The sequence below is a fragment of the Dunckerocampus dactyliophorus genome, chromosome 2 (assembly GCF_027744805.1).
Source record: "Dunckerocampus dactyliophorus isolate RoL2022-P2 chromosome 2, RoL_Ddac_1.1, whole genome shotgun sequence".
In the NCBI taxonomy this organism is placed as follows: domain Eukaryota; kingdom Metazoa; phylum Chordata; class Actinopteri; order Syngnathiformes; family Syngnathidae; genus Dunckerocampus; species Dunckerocampus dactyliophorus.
Window position 1 is genome coordinate 11,435,473 of NC_072820.1, and position 20,167 is coordinate 11,455,639.

Sequence of the window (20,167 nt, forward strand, 5' to 3'; positions counted from 1 at the left end):
ACCTGTCAGGTTTGCTGTTTCCAGTAAAACACACGAACAGGAAGGAATAAGTAAAGGAGAGAAAAGAAGGGAAATAGACATATTGTTAGCAAGAAAATCAATGTTACATTAGTATTCAAGTGCTGGATGGCATGGAACAGCAGACTGAAGGTTGAACACGCTTCACTTTAAGCAAGGCTACACACCAAAATATTAATGGGAGCCATTTAGGCAAAATTGTTTTTGGTTTGCCGAATTGTGCACGAGTGCTAAACTTGGTAGAAGATGAGAATACATTTGATGCAAATTGAGACTTTTTAAAATTTATTTCTTTAACCTTCCTGAGCCTCGAACAACCTTGGTAGAAATTAATGTCTTTTAAAAAATGCAGGTATATAGAATATAAATAAAATAGTATTTTTGTGTGCAGAAAATGTAGAATAAAACGCACTAATATCAGCCTTGTAATTGAGATTTTTCTATCATAAATACAATAAATAAACATTTAAATACATTTTCTTGACAAACTATTGGAACACTTTACAATAAATCAATTGATTCATTATTTGTCTTTACATATAGTTTAAAAGGGGAATGGAAATATTTGAATATTCTGAATTCCTATTTCAATGACAGTGTATTGAGTATTGAGCAGATTAATGCTAATTAAATTGTGCCACAGCATCAATCCAGGGTGTACCCTGCCTCTTGCTCGAAGTCAGCTGGGATAGGCTCCAGCATAGGCCCGCGACCCTAGTGAGAATAAGCGGCATAGAAAATGAAATGGATGGAAATTGTGCCACAGCGAACATCATGTTGTCTTTTTCAGATGGCAAACAAGCTGAGATTAAATCAACAGTGCCTCTGCTGGTCGCAGCCAAGTAGTACACCCCATTTTGCTTTAATCAATGTCCACACAATCAGCAGAATTTTTCCCAATCAATTAGTCACTTACAATCCCCATCTCGATGGATCATTGCTCATATTATAATCAATACATCTTTGTTGACAATTTCCACAATGTAAAATATGCCATTGAGCAAATTATTTTCTATTGAAGGTGCTGTCACGGTTAAGTATTGTTGTGATTACACACATCTTAAAACAGTGATTAATAACGTACTTAATGTACAATTAAGTACCATGTTATGGTGGTCTTGATACTTTTTCTTGTTGATCACTTTCAGGCAAGAGTGGAATGTAGGTGCTAGCGTTCCAAAGTACTATATCCTGCCCTCTTCCTGTTAAGCCATGACTGCTAATTGTCGATAGCTTCTCTGAGATTGCGTGTATGTGTACGTGTTTGCACACTACGGGCATGTGCCTGTGCACAAGCCGTGAGTGAGTGATAGCCATTAACGCCAAACCCCTTTTCGGGCCAAATGACAAACCTCATTCAGTTTAACCCATAATTGTGAATAAAAGAATATAGACATTTTTTTGTACAATTGGTTCTCTGAAACCACTATTGGTAACATAAGCTAGCCGGTGGTGGTGTTCTTAGATATTTTGGGTGAAAAAAGTGTAATTTGGAGCCAAGGAAGCATGGCGCGATTAAGGCATTGAGCTCCGAAGTTAGAAATGCACTGGGGCCACGCTCTTCTTTCATCATTACGCGTATGTTCATTGTAAACACAACAATGAAACCATTGTTCAAATTCACATAGCTTAAAATCCTCCCTTGAACTTTGAAAACACTCTAAACTTACATGAAACAGCCACAGTCTCATGATTGCAAATGTCTACAGTAGATGGTGCTCATCGCTTCCACTCACTTCTTGTAGAGAAGAATAGCGATGACAATGCAGATGATGAAGACCACCGCCAGTACGGGTCCTACCACCCAAATGAGACCATCACCTGCATCCAGGGGCTGGGGGTCTGAATCTGGGGCGATCACAGGGTCTGTATATGGGCTGGCCACGTACATCTTCTGTAGATAGGGAAACAGATGCACAATCTGTAAAAACCATCTGGCTCTTAGTGTAAAAAAAAAAATACTGGTTAAATGCGCAGTTATGTTAATTTGTTTGGAGTATTTAGTCAATGCATACATAATCTATTGAAAGATTAGAGAACTGAATCAAATGAAGTCATTTTACTAGCTTAGATGGACTTTTAGAGAGCAGCCTGAGGCTAAAATACACCCTACAAAAATAAAAGTCTGGGAGCAGAATATTTATGTCCTTTCCAATTCAATTGCACACATCTAGCAGTTGTACACAAGGAGGCAACATCTCTCTAGTCACCAATCAATCTTTATTAGTGCTGTTGATGGAAATACATGAAGGTTATTGCCTTTTGCTGGCTACACCTTGACTGACGTGGATTTTATTGTTGCAGCTGTGAAGCCATATTGATTTCAATGCATTGTGACAGCTTGCTGGGTCGAGGGGGGAAGGGAGGTCGTGGAAAGAGAGAAAAGAGATGTGACATGCTGGCTTTCATACCCCAGTTGTGGAGTTGAGTTCTGCAAGGATGAAGAAAACATATTCCTGCCCGGGCTCTAATGCTCGGTTCTCAAATCCTCCGTAGTCCAGCTGGTCCCCCAGGGTGAAGAAGGCTGGTAGGGTGGCAGGTGTGAAGCGGGCTGTGATGTAGGCGCGGCGCAGGTCCACCTGCTTCTGCTGGCGAGAGTCTCTCTGTTTTTGACTGATGTCTTTCAACAGCTGAGACATGGACCGGCAAGAGAGGAGGAGAGAAATGATGCATCCCAATAGTGATGACTAATAATTGAAATAAATTCAGACTGAACTGAAAGTGCATTCAGTTTTGGTGTGTGGGTGTTTATGGATCTGTCCCGCCCTTCAGATCAGTGGGCAATGTTATGGTTCTCACCTCCTCTAAGTCCATTTCATCTGGGCTCTTGAGGTGTCTGATGACGCCTCTGGCCCTCCTCAGTGGAACCACAACAACATAAACATTCCTGAGGGAGCAGGAGAAAACCAACTGTATAACATCATCTGTACTCCCAAAACAGCATACACGACTGGAACAACTTTTCCTTTCTAAGTTATTGCATTGTTTGTATGTCGTACTTCTTTCTATGTACCTCATACAGAATACAGATTGAATTGTGAAATTCATGTTTATAAGTAAAATTTCTCTTAATTCATATGCTGCTTTCTTTGGAGTATTTTCCTTAGTGCACTTCGTCTTACTTCCTGTTCCCTTGTCTTTCGTTGTAATTTAGTGTTTTTTCAGACTAAATTGTCCTACTTTTCAGTTGTTTAGTTATTTAACAACCTGCGTACGTCCTGTCAGCATCACAGAAATGTTTCTAGTATTGTCTATAATTATACTTCATGGAGGTTAGTAATTATGGTGTTTGATCGGACAACTGATATATGAAGTGTAGAATTTCCAAACCTGTTGCTTTGCCAAAGTGTCAGTATTGTATTGGCAATACCAAGTGCAGTTTTAATTGAAAATTTGGAGTATCGTCCATCTCTACTGTTCAGCGGCATCGTGCAGTAAATCCCTTGTTAGCCACTCAAATAACCTTGTGGACGTGGTTGACATATTTTTTTAATGGCCTATTAGCCTATGATGCTTGAGCTCAATAAACTCTGCCTGGCAACAACAGCTGGGAAATCGTTCATCCACCAGAAAATCTAAATCGGGTACAGTATGTGGCTGATTTCATACCACTGATTAGAAGACTAAGTTTACGTTAATGCAAACCCTGCTAGACAAAGAAGTACAGTAGTTGCATCCCTAGTTGCATCCCTTACTTGACAGGTGTTCGAGACTCCAGTGACGGCAGGATTATGGTGACTGTGGTCTCTGTGTCGCGGGTGTGGTCAATCTCAGGGCGACGGATGGTAATAGGCGGCGAAGTTTTGGCCGTGATGCGGTGGCGAAGTCCGCCCATGTTGCCTTCTGGGGCTGTGATCTTGAAGTCGTAGCTGGTGTCGGGCTGAAGGTTTGGGATGACCGCCTTCTTCAGGCGAGCGTCCACCTCCATCTTCTGCCGGTTATACTCCACCTTGGAGGAAGCGGAAGAGACAGAGGGGTCAGCATAACTGCTCACGTGTTAGGGCTACATGTCTGCCATGTTTTTGAAATGTGCCATCTTTATCTTTTCTTGTAATGTGTCTCTTTGGGGTGTTCCTCATGTACAATTGCTACTGGAACAGTTTCATACTAACTCGTTATGGGAACGTTTACAAATTCATCTATTATTTGCTGACCATACCCAGCTAAATTTGACATTTTAAAACATCTGGATTACTACCGGACTGCTTCTTGAATTTACATTTTTTTTGGGCCACTCATAGAGAAACACGGTTGGGTTCTACTGCACTAAGGATGTTACACTGTCAAACACAAGGATATATGACCAAATATTAATTGATTCATCACGTGATGGACGTACAGTAAAGCGATAAGGGTTGCTGCTCTCTGGGAACTCCCACGTTAGAAGAACACTGGTCCTCGTGGCCAGATTGACTGAAAAATTCCTTGGCACATCTGAAAGAGAACAATAAAAAAAAAGGGCAATCAGGGGAGTACTTTTATTAAAAGCAACGTCTCAGCTTTCCCACGCTGTGGACCTGGAAAGAAAAAAAGTCAGTCAGGTGAGACAAGGTGGTTAGGAGGATGGACAGGTGATGAGGAGAGTGGATTGCGACAGGAACAGAGAAGACAGCACAGCAGCAGGAATGTGACATGCCACATTCTCCTAGTGTAAGGTTGTGTTTGTTACGCTTCCAAGTCCGCATGTCAGCAAAGGCTTTAGATGAAGTGGCAGTGGAGTTTATCAGATTGAACAAAAGCAAAAAAAAAGCTTACCGGCAGATAAATCACCAGGCCCTGTTTTCACTTCATTTTGACTGTCCACTTACCTTGTGGATTAGATACTGTATACTGATGCCCTGTATTGACTTTTACCTGGGGGAATGTGAAAAGCAGTGCTCTTGAAGCAAACATCCATTAACATTCAGGCTCTTTCCACTGGTGAAGGGTAGGTGATGGAGGTAAGTGAGTGAGTGGAAGAGATTGAGGGGTTTGTCGCCTTCCTCTAGATTTGTTTTCAGCCTCTTTGAGGTGCATGGCAAAGGAGAAGTGGGGGTCAACCTGTAAGAACTGGCCCGCACTTCATTTAGGAGTGAAATCCACAGCAAGGGGAGATGTGAAGTTGAAGCAGTGCTTGGGTGAAGGGTGTTTCCCGAGCTCTGAGGGCCAACCCTACCTGTTTCAAAGGCCAGGGTTCGGCACACCAGAGGGGGGCTGAAGGGGCCAAGCCCCGCCTTGTTGCGGACTCTGAGTTGCACCTCGTAGGCTGTGCCGTGATTGAGGCCCAAGATTGTGTAGCTAGACTGGCTCGCTGACAGTGTGACCACGTGCAAGGGAGCAGGGAGTTCTGGTACAGAAAAGGGGTCGGGGACGCTTGAGGGTTTTGGCCGTGCAGCCTCCTTGTAAGCTATGTTGTACTCTGTGATGATGCCATTGCATTCCTCTTGGTTAGGGGGCAGCCAGGAGAACTGGAGGGAGAAGCAAGTGGCATTAACAAAGTCAGATATTTTTGGGTATCCTGAAGGCGGAAAGACGGGCACTGTTATTTCCCGCTGCGCTACATCTCCGAAACCGGCTCGGCTCTTCGCAGAGAGAACAAAAACGTAGGAGGAGCCTGGGGAGAGGTTTGTGACGGTGAAGTTATTCTCATTAACTGGGAACTCTATTGTGGTTTCTAGGGTGGTATTCTTCAGGCCAAACTGGAGGCGGTAGCCATGAATTTCCAGTGGGAGCCTCAGGCCATCAGAGTCCGACTCTGAGCATTCCAGTGGAGGAGCCCATCGCAGCACCACTGATGGACCCGATCCCAAACGCACCCACAGGCAGGGGGAGGCAGGCACTGCAAACAATGTTGGCAGCAGAAAATCTCTTTTAATAATCAATTAAACTACATAAACAAGGCATTAAAATGTATTTGGCTGCAGTGGCTGACTGTAAAATCCCCTTTGGAGTAAGTTTGTTGCTAAATCTAGAAGTGTTTACTCAGCATATGCTTACCCATCCCTGAGGTCTGCACCAACTTGGCTTTGCTATGTGCTCCATCACCTTTAGTAGTGTATGCTGCTACCGACACTGTATACAAAGTCTCTGCTTTCAGGCCTCCCAAAATCATCTCCTGTGAAGGTTCACACAAAAACAACTTACTAATTTTGTTTAGTATTTTGCATTTACTTTGTTTTAAATTCTGCATTTACGATAGATATCACATATAGCAGGGGTCATTAATTTAAAATGAATGAGGTCTGTTTAAGCAATTTTTTTCACAGCAAATGCACTTCAAATGCATCAGACTAACTCATGTGAATATCAAATGTACTGAAACCCGGCACATCTCTCTAGTGACTCAATACAACACAATTCTCTTGGCACAATTGCGTTTAAAAGAAAATGGGACCAAATTTTACTTAAATAATAAAATGTTTGACTGTACAAACAATTAAATGAACACAAGAGGCTTATTTTTAAGTTAAATAAAACTCCACCGGTTTCTCAGATTAAAAACATTAATAACACTAATTTAATAAGTGGCTCTTATATTTCTCTTTAATTGGTCACGGGTCCGTAAAGGGCCATCACTGTGTCCGTGTCGGGACCAAGGTCCGCCATGATGGCTGACATATGTGACACCTTATGAGTGCCCACCATGGGTTGTGCACAGAATGCTTTGGAAGAGACGGTACTCGACATATAGTACATATAATCTCAAAGTTTTATAATCATTAGACAAGTTTTAGTTGATAATGGCCATGTTTTTCAACAAGTCCGGTTCAGATTTTACAGACTTGTCAGTCCCTTAAAAAAGGTATGGTGGTGATTCAGCTAAACACCTCAAAGCAACAGTGGGTATTTTGCAAAGCCCATATGAGCTGTATGAGAAATTTCAAGTCAATCTGACGTATGGTGTGAAAGTTTGGGGTTTCATAACAGCTCCACCATGTGGTGAATTTGTCAGAAAAGTGATAGCACAGGTAGGAATGCATGTTTCTGACAATTTTTGTGTGCAGCAGTTCAGGACTAGAAGTGTACATACAGGTAGATGAAAAAAACCACTGACAGGACTGATGGGACTAGAGGTACAATCAGTCACTAGAGGTTGGACTCTGATAACGGATAATTATCTCAGTGCTCCAGTTTTTGATGCATCCATATTTTGCTCTTCTGTTCCTTTTAAGTTTTAGCAAGAATGCAAATACCAAGTTGAATTCATGCGTTTACATGATTAGATTATTAAAAACACAGTTTTATGTACAGTAAAATAACAAATGTTGGACACATGTCAGATCTTCTTACAGTTTTATTCCCTTAGATCCAGAAGACATTATGGATCTGGATGAAACTTGATCTCTCATCCTACTGTAGAAGGCAGTCATTCATTCATTGAATTCATAAGTGATAAATGCTTAAGGCTTGGACTATGTTATACTGAGTGCCACTCTAGGGTAGTTGTATGACGTACTAAGTAGTAGTATTAATAGTGAGTTCATTCACAATGACAAGAGGATAAAGAGTATGCACTCACATACTGAGTGGAATCATCCTCCTCCATCTTAACATACAGCCCAGACACAGCAGACAGATGGCCCAGACAGACGAGAGGAGAACACATTTAACCGACACACAACTGAACGTTATTCCTCACATGTTGATATTCTTCTGTATTTATATCACCTGAGCCTCATCCAACAGGAGGTCTTTTATCCAAGGAAGGTTTCTGGATTCACTGCCCACAGCACGGCTGTAGTGCACCTGGTAGCCACGGATCTGACCTTGCCGCAACCTTGGCAAAACAGACCGCCAAGTGACCCGAAGTGCAGAGGAATTGAAAGGCTGGACGTCCACGTGACGAGGGGCTGCGCCTGGAACTGCAGAGGCATATATACAAAATGAATTTGGTTTGTTTGGTTCATCGCTTATTTATTAAGAATTATATGACTTTAGTGGCATTCCACTTTTCACGGTAATCTACTAAACCAGACTCCCCTCAGAGAATATAACACAATTGGAGCCTCTCCTAAGTCTCCAAAAACTGATTTTGTGGAGCATATTTTGTGTAGTTTTCTGTTCACTGTAGTGAGTGAAAATCACTTCTTTTAGCCTTTAAACCAGTGGTTCTCAATTATTTTCCGTCATGACCCACCTACGAGACAGACATTTTTCTAAATGTCTAAACGAAAGTGTTTGGAGGTGCTCGAAATTATGATTTAAATTGCTAATGCTAATTGCTAGCGCATGGGATTTCCAAATTAGCATCACACTAGTGCATTTGTTTTCATGCACTTTACGTCAAATGTCACAGACAAATTATTTGCATGTTATGTAAGTCATAATTGACATGCTTTATTTTAGTAAGTTTAGTTTTAATGGCTCTTAAATGGCATCCATTGCTATGCTAGCAAGTAGCGGGAGCAGAAGAACACTGATAGTGACAGTCTCCCCTGCCACTTGCGCGCCCTCTCACACCTTGCCCCCTGTAGGGGGGGCGCACACCCCACTATTTGAAAAGCACTGTTTTAAACATAACTGAGTTTAGCTTAGCTGGTTTGAAAAAGATGTTCTTCTTTGTGTTTTTCAAGCTGCTGTGCTTCCCCTAAAGTATTCTGGTAACTCCCAGGGGGAGGTCCGCCTCACACTTTTGATAACCCTTGTATTATACAATTACTGTAACAGTTTGTTGGGATGCTTCTAACTCTTACCATCCTCATCAGTTCTGCAGAGCACAGGTGAGCTGTTGGGTCCAATTCCTTCAGAGGTGGAGGCTGCCATGGTGATGTTGTACCAGCTCCATTTCTCCAGCCCCTCTACTAGTGTGTTCCCCTGCTGGGCCGGGATAGGTAGCCCATTGACCTCCTGGCCCTGACCTCTGCCTCCTGACCCAGAAACTCTGCGGTACCTCAGTTCATACCCTGCCAAATCGCCATTCTGGCCCTCCAATGGAGGCGGCCTCCAACTAACTCTCAGAGAGGTGGAGCTGGCGCTCTCGCAGGACACACCCTCGGGCGGGGCTGAGGGCTCTGATTGGACAAGGGGGTCAAGGAGGGCGGTCGGTAAAGCGTTTGAGAGTAGGGGTTGAAAAGCAAGAGGGAGGAGCGATACAAGTAAAAGGACAGGGGGTAAGGATAAAAAAAGGAAACAATAAGAGACGAAGGTAAACTGAAAGAGATGACACCAGGATAAGCATGAGAATAAAAACGGAGCAAGCACACGGTGTAAAAGCATAAAGCTTAATGAAATCAAGCAGAGACAAGAGTATTGACTGTGAGCGGACAATTTAAAGCAGAGACGTCTGGGCTTGGATTGTACAGCATGAGTGGGAGCCAGAGAGTCCTAGCTGACACATTCAAGTATCTGCCCACTCAGCTGTAAAGCCACTGCGCTGTTTGCCTCGGGGGACAATCTAGATGTGCACCAAACCTTGGCGATAACAAAGCGCACCCTGGGAAATGCATTTTGCTTCAGGAAATAGTCTGCTTATTTAGAGCTTGGCCTTCGCTGCACCCCTTCTGATACCTACTCCAACGTCTTCACGATTTCTTTTTTTGGGAGGCAAAAAGTGAAAGGACACAGGTTAGAGTTATCAAGCACATTTTAGGCTGAAAAGACACAAGTATCAAAGAAATAGTTATCACCACCAACGGCACAATTTATAGCATTTTGCCATTTTCTCCCTCAGCAACACAAAGCCTATTTCAACACATACATTGGTACTTAGAAAGAAATTCCGGTCCTCAGCAATGGTGTTTAAATAAATCAGGGGTGTCCAAAGTGTCTGGAGCTTGTTCTTTATTGGCCCTGGCATATTCTTAAAAAAAAATCAATTAATTATTAATGAGATATATTATTAGGTATAACACTAATTTGCTTTGTCACCTATAACACAAAGCTAAAGTTTGGATGTTTTGTTCAGATAGCTTATACATTGACCTATATTGGAAAGATTTGATGATGTGTATTAAAGTGGGCTCCACGCCCTTAAATATTCTGTATATAGCCCTTGGTGGAAAAAGTTTGGACACCTCTGGTCTACATGAAAATCCAATTGGAGGCTGTCAAGTACATACCAAACCAACAGCTGGCAGGACTCTTTTAGGCAATTAGAAGCCTAAAGAAAGTCCGTTCTGGGGAAAAAAAACACAGTAGTAAATTGAAAAAGTGAAATGGTATAAAATTTTTTTTAAAAAAATCCGACCAGCTAAAAAAAACAAGGGTTTGCAAAACCATTTTCTAAAAAAAGGCCAAAAGAAGTAGAAAAATGCCTTCCGTGTTTGTGTGGACAAAACGCTAAACTGGCTAAACCCAAAACTTCAGCCTAAAAAGTTGCATTTTAATGTACGATGCTTGGTTATTGTGTTTGAGTGAGAAAAAACGACAAGGGGAGAGAATCAAAGTAAAACTCAAGAACAGACTGTCTGGCACTTACTTACAACCATAGGAGGCCAAACCACAATCCTTTAATGCTCCATTCCACTGCCTGCTAGCCATTAACTGGCAGACATCTTCACCTTTTCAAAGATATTAAGACACTGATAGAGTGGGGAAAAAAGTGAAAGCAGGATGGAAAGGAGGAAGAGACAAACATTAATCCGTGCTCCGGCTCCATCTGTCCTGACGTTTTTGGCTGTGTAAGAAAAACGAGAGGCTGAGCGGAGGAGGAAGAAAGCCACAGCAAAAGGCAGATGGATGGATGGGAGTGGGCTTTGGACACATGGCTTGATAGAGGAGATCAATGGCCAAATGTAAACATGGCTGCCAGCTTGTACCAGGTCAGTGGCCATCTACTACGAGTTGTGTATACATGTGTTTGTATGGCATTTGTGTGCACACTGAAACCCAATACACCTGCAATGTGTGTGTTCATCTTATGAACCCAAGTAAATGTAGACGTACTGGCTTGTGATGTCCTCTGCACCAGTTCATTGGTGAAGGCGCCGATGCCTTTGTTTGAGATGGCGGCCAGGGAAAAAGAGTACTCCGTGTTGGCTTTCAGACCCTCCACGGTGTAGGCGTTTCGTGGGCCAAAGGTCAGCTTTTCCTACAAAAGTACGAGTGTGTTACCACCAGAGAAAGTGATACTTTTAAATATCTTGTATCTCAAGGGCATAAGAGGCCGTACCAAACTACCAAACTTGACAGGTTTATAAAGGAGCTCGTAGTTGATGATGCCCTCCTTGGTGTATGCAGGCTCCCAGGTTAGTTCAATGCTGGTGTCTGTCACTCTCCCAATTTTGAACTTCCCCGGTTGTCCTGGAACTGGAGACAGGCATAAGACGAAACCGGTTAGGTTTTACATATAATCATGTGGTACCGACACAGTCTAGAGATCTTATTGGAAATGTTGCAGTTGCAAACATACAGTAATAATGCACCTTTTAATGATGGTTACATGTCGGCAGGGGTCCCAAACTCTCCATATTTTGTGGCCCATTACTTGACATCAAAGTTTAGTGTCAGCGCGGTCCGCCCATCACACACATTTTAGATTAATATTATGTAGATTGTGGCAGACTCGAGTCCCACAACAGATGTTTAGAGCCCTTTTGAACTTGCTGAAAAGAAGTTGAGGAAGAATTCCTCCTAAAGATTGAGAAGATTGGATCAGTTTTTTTTAGAATACTTGAAACCCTTTTTTTGTGCAATACTTGATGTGGGCGAACCTCACCCAGATTCTACCTCCAGCGGCCCCCAGATATGTGGAGTTTAAGACCCCTGATGTAGCTCATTTTATGGTCACTTTGTCAGGATTATTGGCAATAACTAAGATATCTGCATTTTAAAAAATTGTCTTATAAAAACATTTTTTTTTTATTGTGCAGTCAAGGTAATATTTATCAGACAAGAGTTGGATACAAATGTGCTCTTCATATATTTACATATACAGTTGTCCCTTGCTACTTTGCACTTCGGATTTTGCGGTTTCAGTCTATCATGGGTTTTCAAAAAATATATCAATTCATAAATCATGCTGTTTTGTGGTTCAATACGACCTATTATTTGTCAAACAATTTGCGTATCTAAGCCAATGTAATGTATTTTTTGCCTAAATTAAGCATTTTCAAGCATAAAAGTTGCTACACGAATTAAAATACAAATATAAGGCATTCAAAAGACCCATTCAAAGACGCTGATGAAATGTAGTATTGTACACTGGTGACCAGGTGTCAGTAATGTTACTGTAATGTTTGATGAGACACACAAGGACCACACAAGGACTGTTGATCGCCGGAACAACAGGCTTTTATTGCAGGTTTAAATGATCTCACAACAGGCACAATAATCCCTAATAAAAACACGGGCTACTGTTTCAGTCGCTAACCAAGCAAAGCTGAAACTCAACTCTGAGCCCCTGACATCACTTAATTTATTCTAGCGGCACACACAAGTCTTATTTTTGTCTTAAACGGCTTATTTACTGTATTGGGTAATGCGAGTGTAAAGGTGAGTGTTTTTCATGTCTAGAGGGCACTAATAATGTGAAAAAAAAGTGTTTAGAAGGTCATAAACAGTTACTATGCTATAACTACAAAAATATTCCATTTACTGTACATATAGGAAATCCTACTACTACTACGGAAAATCACGTATCACAGTCTGGTCTGGAACCAATTAACCACAATAAACAAGTGATACTGTATATTCATATACTGTATATTAATATCCCTGGTGTTAACACTACACGCTTCTGTCTTTTAATGGCACAGAGCATGCGTTTGATACCCAGCCTGGGTTGCGTCAGGAAGGGGATCCGCCGCAAAAACTAAGCCAAAACCATTCATGCAATGGACTCACTGTGGCGACCACTAACAGAGAAAAGCCAAAAGTGGGGGGAAAAATGTATACATACTGTATCAGTATACCTAGAGACAATTGTTTCTTCTGTGTACAGTACATTAGTTCATTTTGTTTTCCATACTGCATATAATTTTTACCTCCGAAAAGGACATCAACAACAACAAAGCGCCAGCATTTATCTGTCTGTCTATTTTTAAAATAACTGGAAAAGTTCTGAATGTATTTGGATGAAATTTTCAGGAAATGTCTGAAATGGGATATGGAAGAACTGATTAAATTTTGGGGGTGATCCAATTAAAAATTCAAAATTTTCCCGAAGTTCAATATTTATACTGAAATATACTGAAAAACAATTCAAAATGAAATTCACACTTTCCTGTAAAATTGCTACTATTACTGCTCCTTCCACATTTCTCAACCAATTCACATCATTCCAACTCATTCAGCAAAATCAGGACATTCATGCTATTAGCAACAGCACAAGAATTCCCAAATTTTTTTGCTCGCTTTTTGGGATCATTTTTTTATCTAAAGACTTTTAACTACTTCAGACCGTTTCAAAGTCAAAATTTTCAACTCATTCGGCCTTCCCGGTACATTGCTATCATGCTATGTGTTAGCAGTGCTAGCATGCTAACATTAGCATACTAGCATTTTTAGCTATTTTCATGGGTAGACACATATATAAACACTTAGCACTACTATGCTACCTGTTAGCATGCTAACGTTAGCATTGCACAATCGTGCTAGGTGTTAGCATGCTAACTTTAACATATTAGCATTGCTGGAATGTTAAATTTAGCCTAGTAGCATTTTTATCCATTTTCATAGCTAGACACATATATGAACACTTAGCAGTATTATGCTACCTGTTAGCATGCTAAGGTTAGCATTGCTAGAATGCTAACATTAGCCTAGTAGCATTTTTATCCATTTTCATAGCTAGACACTTATAAACACTTACCACTACTATGCTAGGTGTTAGCATTCTAACATTAGCAATCTAAATATGTAGATAAAATAAATGTAGGACTCTTACACATACTTATGGTGTGAATCACGATATGGGGGGAACTATGGCACTTGGCGGAGGTCTGCGCTCTCCGAGGGCTTTTCTAGTCTGTTTGTTTGTGTTCAAAATAACTTGAAAAGTTCTGAATGGATTTGGATGAAATTTTCCGGAATTGTCGGAGTTGGGCTATGGAAGAACTGATTGCATTGTGGGGGTGATCCGGATCACCGTCTGAATCCAGGATTTTTTTAAAGGATCATATAACATATAAAGATAGGACCATTTTTGGCATTTGTGCATATAATTCTACAAAAAATGGTCAAAGCACTTTGAAAAAAAAATTAAGGACAAGTTTCCAACAGGTACTACAAAATATCAAAGACTGATCCAAAAAAATTTACCATTATTATTTTGGGGGGAACTACGGCGTCTGTGCTCTCCCAGTGCTTGTCTAGTTGCACATTGCTATTTCATTTTTAATTATTCTATTTTTAAGTACTTATTAAAGTACAGTACCTGTTGCACTCTTTTATTGGAAGGTATGCATCTCGTTTGGTTTTCTCTCTTAAGTCTTATGTTGTAAAGTTAATGCCAAGAAAAATCCTACATACTGCACACTGTGTCATAATCATAGTAGTAAGAACTTTTTTCCACCAACATGTATTTTGCTTGGAATTATTCATTTGAAATATAAAGCTGTTTTTAATCCTATATAAAACCTTTTTGCTTAATTCTAGCTGATTCATGTCACCACCAAGCATCATCGAAATTTTATAATATTTTTACATAACCCACACTTTTTGCGCATGTTGGAAAAAAAATGACAGAATCTTCAGGTACACGTGTCTCGAGTCTACACAAGAATTTCAACTTGTAATGCCATCACAGATTTGTGAGTTTTAATCTCATCATGTCGGGTGCCACATAAAACATAGAAATTTTGCGAGAGGTGTCGCCACGACATGAGCGGCTCCGATGTACCAACTTCTTGCGGCGCGTTAATCCCTGTTTTTATTCACGGCTAACTCCCCGCAAAGTTCTGTGGCGGCGTGTGAACGTTAGAAATTTTGAGGGATGCGAATGTGGTGACAGGTCACGCTCAGTACTGCGAAGAGGCTTGCTTGCACTTGACACCTGATAAGCTGCTTGGCCGTTTGTATGACACAGCGGTGACACTGCATTAGGGGCAGGAGGTGTGCGATGTGTAAAGTACCCTATCATTCCGTATTTTCTTTCTTATACAGTAGAAACATTTTATATTCAATACAGAGGAGTGATTTAATTAGGTGTATAAACAAACTTGCCTCATCATCCTTATAGTACTCTTTTTGAAATAAACCATCTGACTTTGTATTCATGCTGGCTCTTTTTTTCATCTTCCACATCAGAATCCAATTTTACTTTCCAAGGATGCCGAGTTTTTTTGTTGTTTTTTAAAATTTAAATGCCCCATACTGTGTATAACTGTATTAGAATGAGAATACGTCTCGGAAAATCTTGCTATCCCTTGTCTTTTTCTAGTAAAAACGGAAATTCTCATCTTCATGATGGACAATTCACATTTTTTCCAATTTCCAACTCTTGTGTGCTTAATCAAATGATGTGTCAAGAAGTGGCGGCTCAAAAAATCGGGAGAGGAGAACTGTGCATGGAGAGTCAGTAAAAAGGGGATTTTATAGGTTCGTAATTCAAACTGCCTAGTGCAGGGGTCGGTAACCCGCAGCTCCAGAGCCGCATGCGACTCTTCAGCCTCTCTGTTGTGGCTCCCTTCACAATGCTCGGATACTTTTGTAACACCCGAGTGGGGAAAATGTGCATTTTTAAAATGAGTTCAAAATATCCAACTTTCTGTAAGGCCGTGAATGTGTCCTGGCTGACTTCTGAGTGATGATTGGATGAGAGCGAGGAAGGGACGGCGAGCCGGTGTTTGCCTGCCTGCGTTGGTTGAGACATGACAGACACGTCTTTTCCCCCACGCAGCAAATGAATCATCGATATATTCCCCAAAAAGAAACATCTCAGGAGAAAATAGACTTTTAGAAATTCCTTTATCTTTTCTGCCAGCGATTCTGGCTTATCTTTATGCTTGATATGTGAAGCAAAACAACAAAAAATGCTGAAAGATATTTTCAAAACAAGCACTTAACACTGTCTGAAAAGTAGTCATTTATTTATTTCAAGTAGACATAAGTCCACTTAATGGGCTCCATACCATTTATTTTCAATGGAACCTTTGCGACAGGGCGATTATCACGAGTCTCTGTCCTGCCAAGCGACACGCAAAATGTGTGCGTGTTAAGATTTTGTGCCCGTGCACGTCATCGTGTACAAGCTGGCTTGCGACGCGATCCGAGAAAGTTGAAAAATGTTTTAATCGCTGTCGCCCAGACGAGGACAAATCAGCAGGAGCCTCATTGACGGACCAATGAGCGGACAGAATGCTATTCAGGACGCTCTCGCAGGTAAACACGGAGTAATAATACTTGCCTTGTCAGATTTCCCGGAGCTATTTGACATTTCTAAAAAAGAGATACAAGAGATACAAACTGGAACTTGAACCTGGACTATATCAGGTAAGTTCACATTAGTTTACACAGAAATTTATGTAAGTTTATCTTTGATACCAGCAAGGTCTGGTACTAGCAAGAGTACCCAAACAACACCAGACGCTCTTCCTCCTCTGAACTACTTTGATACCCCAAAATTCCCTCCAAATCTGACAGCCAATTAAAACCGTGGGAGATTTGTAATTCGCTCTGGATGTGAGGGCATCGCTCACCGGTGTCGCTGGCCACAGCTGCTCGTCGCCATAGTCAGTGAGCTTAAAGAAATAGGCTGTCAATTCACTGTGCTGCACATTTCTTGAGGCGTCAGGTAGAGAGGTTTAACCAAGATACTGTCACAACCCTACTGGTTGGCGTCCGTTACACATGCACGCTGCACTTCTACTTGCTGCATTCCGTTGTTATATTTGTTAAAATTATGAAAGATTCCAACTTTTAATTGTTTCTAAGATGTTCCTTTAAGCCGATATTTTGCAGCTCCATACAATTTTTCTTTAGTGGGCGAGGGGGCAAAATGGCTCTTTTGATAGTAAAGATTGCAGACGCCTGGCCTATTGGGTGTAACTATCATATGCTCATTTTCCATTGGCCTATGGGGCACTTATTCTTAAGTGAATTCTCTTGAATTCTGCCTAGCAACAAGTGGCCACAGTGGAGGAGCCAGACATTTTTCATTGGGGTGGCCAAAGTGAGGCCATTACTCACATAAGGGTGGCAATAAGTTGATACCTGAAATGGCTAGATGGCCAGTGGGGTGACTGGAGAGTGACCAATGGTGGCGCTGGTGACCATGTAGCTCCGCCACTGAGTGGCCAGGCAATGGCTCACAAATGCTTTTTGTTCATTGCAGTCTTCACATTTTTCCCATATAAACATGCCACTGACTCTTTTATACACACAAATTCTAGCTTGCTTTTTCCACTCAACTCAACAAATGGGCATCTGTGCTTCGTTGTCAGACACACATAAGATGGATGTGATATACTTTCACAACACTGACCTCCTGGCATGACTTTAACATGGACCGGGTCAGAGAAGGGCCCATCCCCGACTGAGGTGAAGGCCAGGACTTGAATGGTGTATGTCTCGGAGGTCACCAGGCTCTGTATAGTGGTGATCACACTGTCCTGGACATTATGGATCTTCCACTCATTCATCGGACGGGACGGGTCCATGGTGTAGTACACGCGATAGCCCTTCACCTGCAACATGGAGAGATTGACAGATAGCGTGTTGAGTTTTTAAGGTCATCCTCGACTGAGCTGTGATAAGTGGTCACCCACTTAATCTCACTGTTTTGCATGCACGGTAATCCATAATACCTTCATTCAGCATACAAACAACTAGTATTTATCACAGCCAAGGTCGTCGTCCATGAAATATGGTCTTACTTCAATCCAGATGGTCATGCGGATTTGTTGGTTCACACTTTGTTAGAGGTCAGTGTCATAAGGTGATTTCTAATACAAACTGAGTGCGTTCTCACTATGTTACTATACTTGTTTTGTGTCCTTACCGATGATCTCCACCAGCTATCCTGTTGTCACGTCTTAAAATTTGTAATCCTCACATGCATTAAATGCACTTCTGTGAATATTCTAGGTGGCTAGGCATAGACTCGGAAAGGAAATAAGGCTTCAGAGGGAGTGCTCTCAATTTAGAGCAGAAAGTGCAATCACCCTCTCTTTCTTTCGAGAGCGGGATGGCACTGATGGTGTTAGAAGGGGTAAAGAAGGGAGAGCAAAATCCCTCTAAAGGCCATGAACCTGCACACTGCAAAACAGCTCCCAGTGGGGAATTTTATGAAGGCTTTAATGTTTTAATCTCCTTAAAGTCTCTGTGCAAATCTAAACCTTGTTAGTCTGTCGTCAGTAAAAGCAAATGTAATTTCAGATGGGGATAAATCTTTTTTTTTTTTCTGTATTAGTGGTCACTACCAATACCTCTACTGTTAATATCACACAAAAGCATTTGCAATTTTAAAGCAATCATTTTATTGTTTCCCCAAGAGCAGCAGAATGTGCAGAATTAAAACATTTAGATGGAAGACAATAAAATAACTTCTGCAGTCTTAACTCTCATTTTTTCTCAGAGGGCAGACTTACGTTCCTTTACTACATAATTTTAATAATATGGACACATTTAATATTTTATATCAGAAATACACTTACTGGACACTTTTTAGTATAGTTTAATGTGATCCGGTGTTGTATAAAAATATAAGATAAATAAATAATACATTACTGCTAGTACATTTACTAATAAATAGAGCATAACAAAGTCATAAAATATATTATTTTTCATTGGTATACTGTCAGAGATAATTTCTCAATTGTCAACTTTATTATTTGACAGTATGTTTTTATTGTTAGAAACATGTCTCAACATGATGCAGCTGCGTATATGGGAATTTAAGTATTAAAATTAACAATTAAAAAATCTCTTGAATTTTGCTAAATTTCAAGTTTGTCTGTCTTTAATAGCAAATTAAATATCCATTGGGGTATATACACAGTATATATAGATATATATATACAGTCAAACTTGTCTATAGCGGCCACTAGAGGGAGTCTGCAAAAGTGGCCGCTATAGACAGGTGGCCTCTATAGACAGGTTGGCATCCAGTTTGAATGTTGACCAGTAGAGGAAAAAAAAGAAAAAAAAGGGGGAAAAAAATATTAATGTTGACCAGTAGAGGGCACTGTGGACTGCGGATAAAAGTTGTACAGCACTACTAGGCTTGTTATTATCATGGTTCATGGTTTTAATCCTGAACATGCATGAGTCAAACAGTAGCACATCACATAGTACAATTCACAATTTTGCATGTCCAAAAAGGAGTAGGAAGAAGCAAAGCTTATTTAATCCTACCCCTAATCAGTTTCACATCAGTTGCAATACATTTATTCACCTCTTGTTCTTCCAAGTGTACTTTGTAGGTCTACATGACAATGTAGTGCAATCATAGCCAAGGTTTTTACATACTAAAAGGAAGCTAGAGGCTTAATAATAACTGATAGAATATATCCACGACCCACAGAACAAAGCTGTGCTAGTAATGTCTTACGCTTGTTTTTTATATTTTACAGTACTTTTTATAAGGCAGTGTCATTACAGCTTTAGTTCATCAGGAAGTGACGGGAAGTGACGGTGGGCGTCCCGAGCAGGAGAGCTAGGCTCAGTGCTAGCTGTGAGTTTCGAGAGAGTTGGGAAGTGTGTTTATGTTGGCGTGGATGTAAAGTCCTGCAGTGTTCTCCGCTGTTAATAAAGCCATTAAAGTGCATCGGCGACGTGAGTCTCTCCTTCCCCACAACAAGCGGCATTACAGTACAGTATTGACCAGTGCACACCAGGAAATAAACGGTGTCATTTCTTACAGGCATTGGCTGGACAGCTATGTAGTGGGGCTTGTTTAAGCTTTGCCTTGTGGGCAAGCAGGAAGGACAGACAATGCTGAGAGATGTGTGTGTGTTCTGAGCTGCTGTCTGGTGGCCGCGTTTAGTAAATAAAGTTGTCTTTGATTTCCCCCCTCTATAGGGTGATCATTTTCATTTCTATCAAATTATGTGGCATCATTTTTTTACTAATACATCACCTACTTATTATCAGGAAAGATATTCAAGATCATTTTTCCCCCAGTTTAGATCTGATGTGTTTTCGAAGTGTTCCTCTAATTTTTTTGAGCAGTGTGTGTATATATATATATATTTAAAAGGTATATTTAAAAGGTGAATATACTGTAAATCAACCAATTAATTAAAATATTGTAAAACTGAGCAGAAACGCATGACCATATCACAATACAACA

At 40.9% G+C, this 20,167-nt stretch overlaps 1 protein-coding gene across 7 annotated transcripts in view; it reads right to left on the reverse strand.

Annotated features, from left to right (window-relative positions):
• The window catches only part of LOC129177480 (receptor-type tyrosine-protein phosphatase S-like), a 111,369-nt gene that overhangs the window by 18,546 nt on the left and 72,656 nt on the right, over positions 1-20,167 (reverse strand). For 4 of the 7 annotated variants that reach the window (XM_054768675.1, XM_054768673.1, XM_054768674.1 and 1 more), the window contains 14 exons: positions 17,360-17,561; positions 11,108-11,244; positions 10,882-11,026; positions 8,691-9,008; positions 7,666-7,859; positions 7,517-7,543; positions 5,995-6,112; positions 5,174-5,836; positions 4,358-4,452; positions 3,714-3,967; positions 2,818-2,905; positions 2,430-2,648; positions 1,755-1,912; positions 3-14 (listed from right to left, as the gene is read on the reverse strand). In XM_054768675.1, the coding sequence (XP_054624650.1) occupies positions 3-14; positions 1,755-1,912; positions 2,430-2,648; positions 2,818-2,905; positions 3,714-3,967; positions 4,358-4,452; positions 5,174-5,836; positions 5,995-6,112; positions 7,517-7,543; positions 7,666-7,859; positions 8,691-9,008; positions 10,882-11,026; positions 11,108-11,244; positions 17,360-17,561 (2,630 nt within the window). The remainder of the gene's footprint in view (positions 1-2; positions 15-1,754; positions 1,913-2,429; positions 2,649-2,817; positions 2,906-3,713; positions 3,968-4,357; positions 4,453-5,173; positions 5,837-5,994; positions 6,113-7,516; positions 7,544-7,665; positions 7,860-8,690; positions 9,009-10,881; positions 11,027-11,107; positions 11,245-17,359; positions 17,562-20,167) is intronic. The other 3 variants (XM_054768676.1, XM_054768678.1, XM_054768677.1) reach the window with 1 other exon arrangement.